Source organism: Colius striatus, chromosome 2 (assembly GCF_028858725.1).
Source record: "Colius striatus isolate bColStr4 chromosome 2, bColStr4.1.hap1, whole genome shotgun sequence".
Taxonomy (NCBI): domain Eukaryota; kingdom Metazoa; phylum Chordata; class Aves; order Coliiformes; family Coliidae; genus Colius; species Colius striatus.
This window is the reverse complement of record NC_084760.1, coordinates 83,026,502-83,036,947: the sequence shown is the minus strand read 5'-3', so window position 1 is coordinate 83,036,947 and position 10,446 is coordinate 83,026,502. Positions and strand designations below refer to the sequence as shown.

Here is a 10,446-nt window from a genome sequence, read left to right as displayed (position 1 = left end):
GCTCTAAAAATAACACAAAATCTCCTCTCATTCTTTCATACTGCTGTATATGGAAAATCCTGAAAATTTGCTGAGATTTCTCCAAGGTTTAAACAGTTCTTCAGGAAAGCACAATAAACTGGTATTAAGTATTAAAGACTCAGACAGATATATCCCTACCACTGGGACTGTGGGGGAAAAAAAATCCTCATGAAAATCCAGTTTAACTATCAGCCTTGGGCAAGCACACGTCAAAAGCAGTTGCAATTGTGGCTACAATAATTGTATCGAGCCCGTTGCAAGTCCTGGAAGGACTTTACGCACTCCTTCCACCAGATAGTGCTGTTTCTCCACAGAGCTGTTGAGGAATCGCAGGCCAGGGAAAGGTCAGGGGCCGACTGGAGGTTACAAACTGACGAGCTTGCTCGTCCCTCCCTCACTGTCACTGCCACTCTACGTGAAACAGGGAAGACACTGCCTGAGAGTTTTGCGGGCGTAAGACCGTATCTGACAAGGCTGTTTTCTGCAGATAACTGCAAGCCGGTGTTGCCATCGTTGCTCCCCAATACCGGTTTCATGTATTGTCTTCTGTAAAGTATGAATGCCAAAAGATCATGCAAATAGGCTGCATTTTTATGGTCTCTCAGCAGGCTTTTCCTTACCATTTTCCTTACACCCTAACTCTGCAGTGGTCTGTCAAGTCATCAGCTGGAGGCAACGCTAACAAAAACCAAGGTGCAGATGTTCCCACAGGCATGCGGCGTATGCCAGGAGCAGTCCTGACAAAGCTACATGCAATTTGGTCTCAGAGTGCTGATGAGGGAGACTTCTACGAGCAAAAGTTGCTTCTGGGGAGTAGACAGGTCTCCTTAACCAGTCCTGAGTCTAGCAGAGAATACCTAAAACCTAATTAAACTACAGGGTGTGGTTTGCTGTTCTGTTTGTGACAGAGTACTGAAATGCATCTAAAGTGCTTCTTACTGCCTTTCTGGAGAAATACTACACATGCTGCATCTTCCTCTCCTGACCTCCATCTGAGGAATAGAAGGAATAGCATTTGATCTTCTACTCTTAAAGAACCAAATCCTTCCAAATGCACAGCAAGGAAAAAATGAAGCAAACATACAGCAAAAAAAAAAAAAAACAACCAAAGCAAACAAATATTTTAAAATGTTTCCAGGGGAAAATGGTACTTACAGTTGTGATGTTCTTTGTTGTCTGTTACTTAGAGCTTTTTAGACCATTGAGACAATTTTTTTGGATGAACATTGCACGAGTTGTTGTAATGTTGCTCAATGTACCCAAGTTATTGGATTTTAAGAATATTGTTCCAGAGTCTTTTGGTAAGTTAATAACTGTTGTGTTAAAAGTGTTAAAAGACATAAACATGCTTTCCAAAAGCATAATTAAAAAATGAAAAATAAAAGAGTGCAAGATATGTGTATTTTCCTAAGCAATGTAACGATGGAGCCGTCTGATCTTCAGTGAGGAGCTTGTAAATCCTTATTCATGCGGGCTGTCTTAGAAAAAATGATTTGTGAAATCAAACCTTAGCTTGCTTCAGCACATGGAAAAATGCAGATGGCTCAAAGCAGATATGAGGGCTTAGCTACGTATGTGGTAGATTATATATGTAATTGGCCAAATATAAGGTTTATTTATATCATTTTGTATGCTGTGTTAATATTGTCTCTATTTATTCAGACTTTCGTAATATGCATGTGTGATCTCACAGAGATGCTAGGTCGTTAAACTCACCATGGAGACGGTGTTTACTTAAAACTTACCTTGGGCATTCGGAATACACGTAGTTGCAGGTCTCTTGAAAATAAATAGAGAAAAAATAAAAGGGTGTATCAGTTCATCTTTTATGTTTTCCAATATCTAAGGAAATTGAGCATATTGTTTACATTGCCGTTATTGAAAAAATACACAAACACATCCAGAGGAAAGACTTAATTATAGTGTTCTTTCTGAGACACTACATGTAAGACTTAATGTATAGTACTGTATGTGCTCAGTTGTGAAAGGTGGTGGGATGAAAGGAGTAGGTGATTCTTGTATTTTGAGGGCAGGGGAGGAGCCTGAAAATACAGTCCTTTACAGAAAAAAACATGATAGCTGTATCATGGCTGCTGTGAGCCCAGGAAAGGCTGAATTGCAAAGGAAGACATCCTGCATAATTGGCTCCATATCGCAGCTTTGCATCAAACGACTCTGCTTGAGGATTGTCAAGATGATAATGTACATGGAGATTTTACTGCACTTCTATTTTGACTAGTAGATTAAGTGGCAACAGGCACCAAAAAGTCTTTCTTCTAATAATGTGAATGCTCTCATGACCCATAGGCTTCATTAGTACTGTATCTTCTATCTGGAAGTATCAGAGTAGTCTGGAAGCACAGATACTGGAGCTATTTCATCAGCTCCAAATATAACATCTGCCTCCTGAGCCACTACCGGTAAAAATCCATAATGATCTGTTCTTTGCTCTCCAGTCAGCAATATCATGTCCAGATCAAGGACTAGGTGCTCATCTTTTATGTCCTTACTCGACTGGATCCAGGCAATTGAATTTCTGCTTTCTAAGTTTCTTGAATCTTCGAAGAACCCCAGCAATCCTCCTAAGTGCAAGCAGTGGCCCTCAGTTTCTCTTGTGATATTAAAGCAAATTCAAATCCCACCGAAGGGCAAAGTCCATCCCTTTTCCAATGACTTTATCAAAAAAGACTGGCAAAATCAGTAACTAAAAATAAATAAGGCGGCAATAATTTTCACCAAAGGAAACCTAAAGGTCCCGAGAATATTTGTTCTGAGGAGAAAGCCAGGCTGCACATAGTTTCCCGGTTATTTCACAGTGATGAAAACGACTGAAATTTTATGCGACGTGTAGATAGCGTTCAATAACATAGTTAAGTACACCCCTTTACCCTTTCGGGAGATTTTTTCCCCCTCTTTTTCAGTACTCTTGCAGGGCATTGGAAACTGACTGCCCTCGGTGTCCGCCCGCGGTGTCCTCCCCTCAGTGCCAGCTCCAAGCCAGGGACAGCGTGGAGGCGCCGGGGTGGGGCAGGCACGGGCCGGCTCCGTCGGGCCAGGTGATCCGCAGCGAACAAAGGGGCAGGCGCCACAGGGAGACGGGCGTTCAAGACCCGTTTTCTGCCCCGCCGGGCCACGCCGCCACCCCGGGCAGTGTCCCGCGGCCGCGGTAAGGGCGGCCGGAGGCCGGGCCGGGCCGGGCCGGGCGGGGCAGGCCCCGGGAGGCCGCTTCCCCTGGCGGCGGACGGCACTTCCCGACGCTCGCACACGGCGGGGAAACTCTTCCTCTGGCCCGGCCTCCGCTGACGTAGCGGTGTCTCTGCCGCTGCCGCCGCGGCGGGCGGGGGCCGCGGAGGGGTGGGAGTTGACGGCGCGGGCCGGGGCTCGGCGCTGTCAGGCAGCAGTGGCCGTCGGTGCCCGTCCATGGCAGGGGGGAGAGTGAGGAGCGGAAAGCCCTGCGGGAGAGGGCGTCCGGCGGCCCCACGGCGCCAGAAGCGCCCCGCGCGGTGGAAGTAGCCGTGGCGGTGGCGACAGCGCCGCGCGGCGGCCGGGGACCGCACCTCCGTAGTCAAGCACGCTAATAAAAGCGGGGGGACTGGCGCGACCGGGAGTGTTTTTTCCACGCTCGGTTCAACACTTTATCCTGCGAGGAGGAGGAGGAGGAGGCGGGGGGAGGCGGGCTGCAGCAGCCCCCACGGAAGCCCGCCCGGCGTGCGTGGAGGCGCGGCCCGCGGGAGTCACGACCCCAGCGGCGGTTTCCCGGCCGGCGCCCGCCGCGCTGCTCTCCCGGCGAGGCAAAACTTTCCTCACCCGCGCGCGCGCCCGGCCGGGGCTGCCTCCGCACACTCGCCCCACACACGCTCGCACACGCACACGCACACACACACTGACGTCTTTTGCGCATTTCCTGCACTGGAGCGGGCGGCGGAGCGGCACCGGCAGGCGGGCTGGGGCTGCGCGCGGCGCGGCGCGGCACGGCGCTGAGGGAGCGAGCGAGGGGGGCGGCCGGCGGCGGGCGGGAGGGAGGCGGGAGGCGGGCGTGGGGCGGCCGGCGGGAGGGAGGCGGGAGGCGGCGGCGGCTCTGCCCATCGCCAGGGCGGCGGCCGCCCAGCCGGAGCCCGCCGAGACCCGCGCGGCCCGCTCCGCTGCCGGCGCCCCCCATGCGCGGGCGTCGCTCCGCTGGGTCCTTGGCCTTGGCGGGGAAGGAGGCGGCGGCGCGGGACGGGCGGCTGCGGGCGGCGGCGCGGATGGAAGGTCTCCGGGTGGATGTTTGCTGAGCGGTGGCTGTGCAGTAGGCAGGGCTGGTGGGTCGGCCGGTGTTTCTGATTTGTGTTTCTTGTGTGTGTGTGTGTATGCGTGTGTGTGTATTGTTGTGCGGCACACGGGAAGGACTGGCGTGTGCGGGAGTCTGGGATCGCGGCTCTGCCTCCTCAGCAAAGACTGATCCAGGATTATGGTCTAGGTGAAGGGAGAAGGCTCTTGCTCTCCCCAAGGATCCGTTATGCTCGGGTTTTGATTGCATTCGGGGGTTTCTGCAGCCGTGGACGCCTTTCCCTCCCCGGCGGCCCCCCTCCCTTGTTTTCCGTTAGAAACACGGGCAAGAAAATAAATGTATTCACTGGGTGTCGCAAGAGCAAAAGCTAAATAATCAAAGGTAACAGCAGCAGCAAGGCGAAGAGACCCGCACTATATCCTGCTCCCCCGCTCCCAGATCTGCCCTTGTATTTATTGTCGACACCTCCCTCCCTCCCTCTCGGTGCGAGTGTGTTGTGCGAGTGTTTAATCCCGGGAAAAGTGCAGCCATCCAGCCATGGTGGTTTTCAATGGCTTGCTGAAAATCAAGATCTGCGAGGCGGTGAATCTGAAACCCACGGCGTGGTCTCTGAGGCATGCGGTGGGTCCCAGGCCACAGACGTTTTTGCTGGACCCTTACATAGCCCTCAATGTGGATGACTCCAGGATCGGGCAGACCTCAACCAAGCAAAAGACCAACAGTCCTGCTTGGAACGATGAATTTGTCACTGACGTTTGTAATGGCAGGAAGATAGAGATGGCTGTTTTCCACGATGCCCCCATCGGGTATGACGATTTTGTAGCTAACTGCACTATACAGTTTGAGGACTTGCTGCAGAATGGGAGCCGCCACTTTGAGGACTGGGTAAGTGTTTGCTCTGTAGATACATACATGTACATTTCATTTTCAGTGACACGGCTCTGGATGTAACATGTCTTGCAGAGCTAGACTGCCAAGGGCATGTAATGGCTCTGAAGGATTTTCATTATTTCCAGGCTTTGTTAGATAGTCATGGTTACTGTGTATCTAATGCATGTGGTCCACAGGCAAGGGAGGAAAGAAAAATATGCTGAATATTAAGTAAGAGGTGTGTAATTACCACTTCAATTTCTGAAATTATGTTGCATAAATACCAGTCTGGTTATCTTACTGTGTTTGAAAAACCCCAACCAAATGCATCCATGCAGAACATTACCGCAAAACACAGATGCAACACTTAAGACCTAGTTCCTTGTTTCAGTGTGAATGGTCTTGGTCAGTCTGGCAATGATGAGCCTTAAAAATCCAGACCTGACCTCTGATACGAGACACTTCAGGGTCTTCGTGTCACTTGAGAGCTCACTGCATCACCACCGGTGCTCCTCCTTCCTTCACCCAGATGATCTACACCTTTAGGCATAGAGCTAATGCAATGCTGCTTCAAATGCCTGAAAATGATAAAAGCGTCCCAGTGGATTTTGGCCCCAGACAGACAATTTCTGTTGCCTGTATGCACAACGTGTCTAACAGCTTCTACAGCATCCTAAAGACTCAGAGGCTAACATGCCTCAGTGGGAGTACAAAAAAACTGGAAAATCCTTGGTCTGACATCTGCAGGTACTGTGATTTAACACAGAAAAATAAACAAACAACAGAAGAAACACAGGAAACGTGAATATGCACGTTTCACGTTTCTGCAGTTAAACAGCATATCCTTTAAATAAGATGTATAATAAAACAATAATAGCTGTCTCCTCATTTTAAATGTGTCCTGCTTGACCAGACATCTGAAATCTACATGCTCATCTTTTTGTATGTTTATTTGTTATGGTCAAGGATACTAGTCAGGGCAATAATTATTTGGCAAACTCACAAAGAACACAGAACCAAAGTAAAAATACTGAGAGTTAATAGCTGCAAGTTTCATGTATTCTTTGGAGCTTCTTTACTCGATGCAGTGGTATAAAGAGATGTCAGAATGATGGAAAAGTGTGGAAGAATTAGGCTCCATTTATGTCGATTAGAAACTGAATAACTTAACTGTTAAAACTTTTATGTTTACAACTTCAAAATATTTTTCACTTCTGCTATGTAGGTTACATTGTGATAATTGTGATTATTCTGTTGCTCTGTAAAAGCTACACGTTAGTAAGCTGGGCTGGTAAAACTGGATGGTAGGCAGAGGAAAAATAGCCAGATCAGGAAAAGACGAATGCAGCAGTATTGCGGATGTCTTTTACCTGAACTGAATGATAATCAAGTTGTGGCTCTCTTGAAATCAAGTTGTGACTCTCTTGAAATCAAGAGGGAGTTTCATCTTTGAGACCAATGTGATGAGGACGTCATTGCAGATTTGTAGTGAAAAAGGAAAAATTTTGTCTACTCTTTTTGTGTCTGGTGCATGTTGTGAGTTTTTTGCCAAATCTGGAAGGACCTTGCAGGTTGCAGGTGCCAAGTTTGAATTTTGGTGGGGCTAATGTGCCGCGTTACATCCTGACTCTGATTTTTAAGGTGAACTCAAACATCTGTAAATGTTCCCAAGATAAATAGTGGAATTTAACAGATTGAGGCCCATTGTAAACATGATCTGGGAGGAATAACGTAGCTTAATCAGATAAATGCTGTGTTTTATTGCATCAGGAGTCATTGCTGTCCAGCATTCACTAGGTGGGAGGAGATGAGGGAGTGACTATGCTTGCTGTCTGTTGATATGACAGAATTGAGGACATGGTAGTGGATCATAACTGGTCAGCTCAACATAGTGCAGCCTCTGAGCCATCACTTACCTCGTTTTGTGCTGTAAATCCTCATAGTTCGGGTTTTGTTTGTTAAGTATATAGAGTATGCAATGTACATCACCGCTTGTGTATCACAGACTTGATGGGGAGGATTGTGCTTGAGCCTTTCAAAAATCTTGCCATTTTTTAAAATGAGTTACTGTAACGGTAATGCTGGGTGTGTTTATTGGATTGTTAATAGTGAGGGACCTTCAGAGAACTGACTCTTAAAAAATCAAACTGCTTTTTTGTCTGATTTCACTGAGTTAAAATAAGGCCTGTGTCCATGACATTTCTATAGAGTCTGTGCTGAAGTAAACAGGTTTATTGGTGTCTTCATCAGTGTCTGAAGTCTATATTAACATCTGAAAAAGAGAAGTAATCTATGAGATGAATGAGTTTCACAGTACAAGAAAAACACGCATCACCTACACCAACGTTAAGACTAAGATCTGTTGGTATGATATAGTCAGTTTCCTCTGTTTAGTAAGAGGATTAATTCCTTCAATTCACTTCTGATTTTTAAGGCAGATATCTTAGTAGTACTCTTTCCCAGCTTTATAACAAACAAGTTAAAAGCAGCAATCAGGCACCCTTTTCTCCATGCTGCCTGAAATATCAAATACATGCAACCTAAGAAACAGTCTCAGAGACCCGGAAGTCTTCTTATGCCATTCTGAGGGTTTCCCTTTAAGTAGCCTTGAAAGTTTGAACTGGGTACCACATACTTGTTGCATAAGTTAAGTGTAATTGCACTGCTGCCCTTCTTTGCCTTCAGAATGATGCAACAGTTCTTGCAGGACTGAACTGTCACTATGTAAATAGGTTTGAGAAAATGCTCATGTGCTGAGAACAGCGCTTGTCAACATATTAATAGCTTTAATGCTTTTGAGCTCATGTAATACTGCATAAGGACATTTCAATAATTGTTTTATAGTATCTGCACTGGGGTTGAGGTTACATTTCTTATCCTATATTTCTAGGTTCTTGTCAGAAGCCCAAGATGCAAAAAAGACTTGCAAAAAAAAAATATTTTGATTTTTTCCCCTCTGAAAGGAAACTGGTTATTTTTTTTATCCAGCTTACCTACTTTGATTTGTTTTACAAATCCTTGTATTTTTTCTAAGACATGAGTTTTTTAGGAAGATTCTGAATATTTTTCTCACTGCTAAGCCTGTGCTATATCTGATGCCATGGTTACAGTGGAAACACTGATAATAAACAAGTAGAAAGCCTGAAATCATGATAGCATCTATTGTATTAGGACAAGTCAGATAAATATGCAAATACTGGTTCCTTTCATCTACAGAGTATTCAACAATTGCCAATATGATTTTTAGCTTTATCATATGTATGCTCCATGAATATATACATGTATATATTTAAAAAAAGTAATCAAAGTTGTGACCTTTAACAGTGGTTCAGATTTTACTGGATGGAAGCTTTTAAACAAATCTATACTTTTTTTTTTTAAATCAATATAGAATATTTGTCTTGGTTTCTATAAAGGGTATAGTGACAATTGAAAAGATGGCTGCTTTTCCAGTGATACATCAATACAGACATAGCACAGTATAGCATAGTCAGTTTTGCAGATTTTTTTAGTCATGACTACACTACGATTTTAAAGAGAGCTTTGGATTTATGCCATTCACAGGCTTTTCTGTGAGTGCATAAAATGTTACACAGAATGGCAAAGTGTGTTCCAGAGGATGCTGGTGAACTTACACTTTGAAAATTATGAAACACAGAACCATAAACAACCCACAAGTTCTGACTGAAAACAAACTAATGACATAAAAGCCATGACTGTTTTGGTTTTTTTTTTTTGGAGTTCAGTAATTCAAGTAATAAGAAAATATATCTTTATCTAGCTTTCTTAACGTGGCATATGTACATGTTGCACTCGAGTTGTTAAGGCAGCTACCTTTTAATGACTAGAATTGAAATCAGTAACAAAAATTCTGTTGATATTTAGCCTTGTGGTTACACTTATGTGAATAAGCAGGTCCAATGTTTATGTGTTGGGATGATTAGTAGCATGAGTTTTGAGTTCAAGCCCACTTTCTAGAGTTGATGATAGATGAAATCAGTGTGATTGGACTGATGCCAAAGACTCCATCTAAGGGTCCTAGCCATTAGCCTGACTGTATATGAGGAAACGAATTGAGTCCTAAGAAGTCCTTTTGCAGGCTGAGTAGCTAAATCAGTCAGGACATTACAATGTTAAGCAAGAAAAGTGTCTTATTTCCACTGAAAATATTTTATAGCTGTATTTAGGTTAATGAAACAAGTTTAATTTTCTGCTATTGTAAAAATCGCTGATGCTGTTAGGAAAAAAAATGAAACACAGATTTTGGTAAGCTTTTCTTTGCGAGTCTTAAATATCTTCCATACTATTTTTTTTTTGTCTTCAATGCTACTTCTTAAGATCTAAATTTAAAACATTATAGTTGTTCTAAAGCATCCATTAATATTTCTATTTTGTCAATGTGAAGTTAGTAATGCAACTAGGTTGCTTTTGCATAAAGCAAGTTTATTATGAATTAATGTAATAATAAGAAATTGATGATGAGTTATGGGAAGTGACATAGGGAGGAAATACACTCTTGCATACCTGTTGAACCACTGAGTTATGTATATTTATTTCATGCTTATAAGTGTACCATTGAAGAATTTTTCCTGTTGGAAAGACTAGGTCTTTAAGTTACATTCCATACAGTTAGATACTTAGGCTAACAGAGCTTCAGTGTCACCCGAAAAGCAATAGCAGCTGATGGATTAGAACTCCTCTTAGTCTTTGGTCCTGTGAGCTGTCCATAGATCTGAGTAGAACTGGCTCCTGCCAGCACCTCTAATCTGAGTTAACTGGAAAGGCTACTTAGGTGCTTATCAGAGTTTTTCTGTTTGGTTGGTTTTCTTTCTTTCTTTTTTTTTAAATGCCATTTCTGTTCCTGGAACTGGAACTCCTTTCAGTCAGCAGATGATCTGTTGTAGCTGGCAGACAGTGGAATCATCATTTTAGTGCAGGTCTCCCTGCATGTTAACCTCTACTTGTGCTATACACTACTGAAAGTTGGCACTGGACTACCAGAATGGGATTTTGTGTATTTTAATTTTTATTTTCATCTACTGCCTGAACTTATCAGTACTGATAGTGTTGAAAGACTTAGGGTTTTGCTTGTGAAAGCCTCACATCTCATCTAAACTGTGGTTCATGGGCTGCTGAAAAGCATTGTTACTAGAAGAGTATTTGTTGAAATGAAAGGGAAATTGCTGCCCTGTTCTGCCTGGCAAGGCTGTCACTGAGCAAGGTCTGTCAGGTTTGAGGGGTGAGGGTGAGTGAGCTATGGGACATCACTAGGATTTCACAGGGAC

At 44.4% G+C, this 10,446-nt stretch overlaps 1 protein-coding gene across 1 annotated transcript in view; it reads left to right on the top strand.

Annotated features, from left to right (window-relative positions):
* The first annotated feature begins 4,137 nt into the window (after window positions 1-4,137).
* PRKCE (protein kinase C epsilon) overlaps window positions 4,138-10,446 on the top strand; it is a 289,536-nt gene continuing 283,227 nt past the window's right edge. The window contains exon 1 of the mRNA XM_061991311.1: window positions 4,138-5,176. Within this exon, the coding sequence (XP_061847295.1) occupies window positions 4,829-5,176 (348 nt within the window). The 5' untranslated portion in view covers window positions 4,138-4,828. The remainder of the gene's footprint in view (window positions 5,177-10,446) is intronic.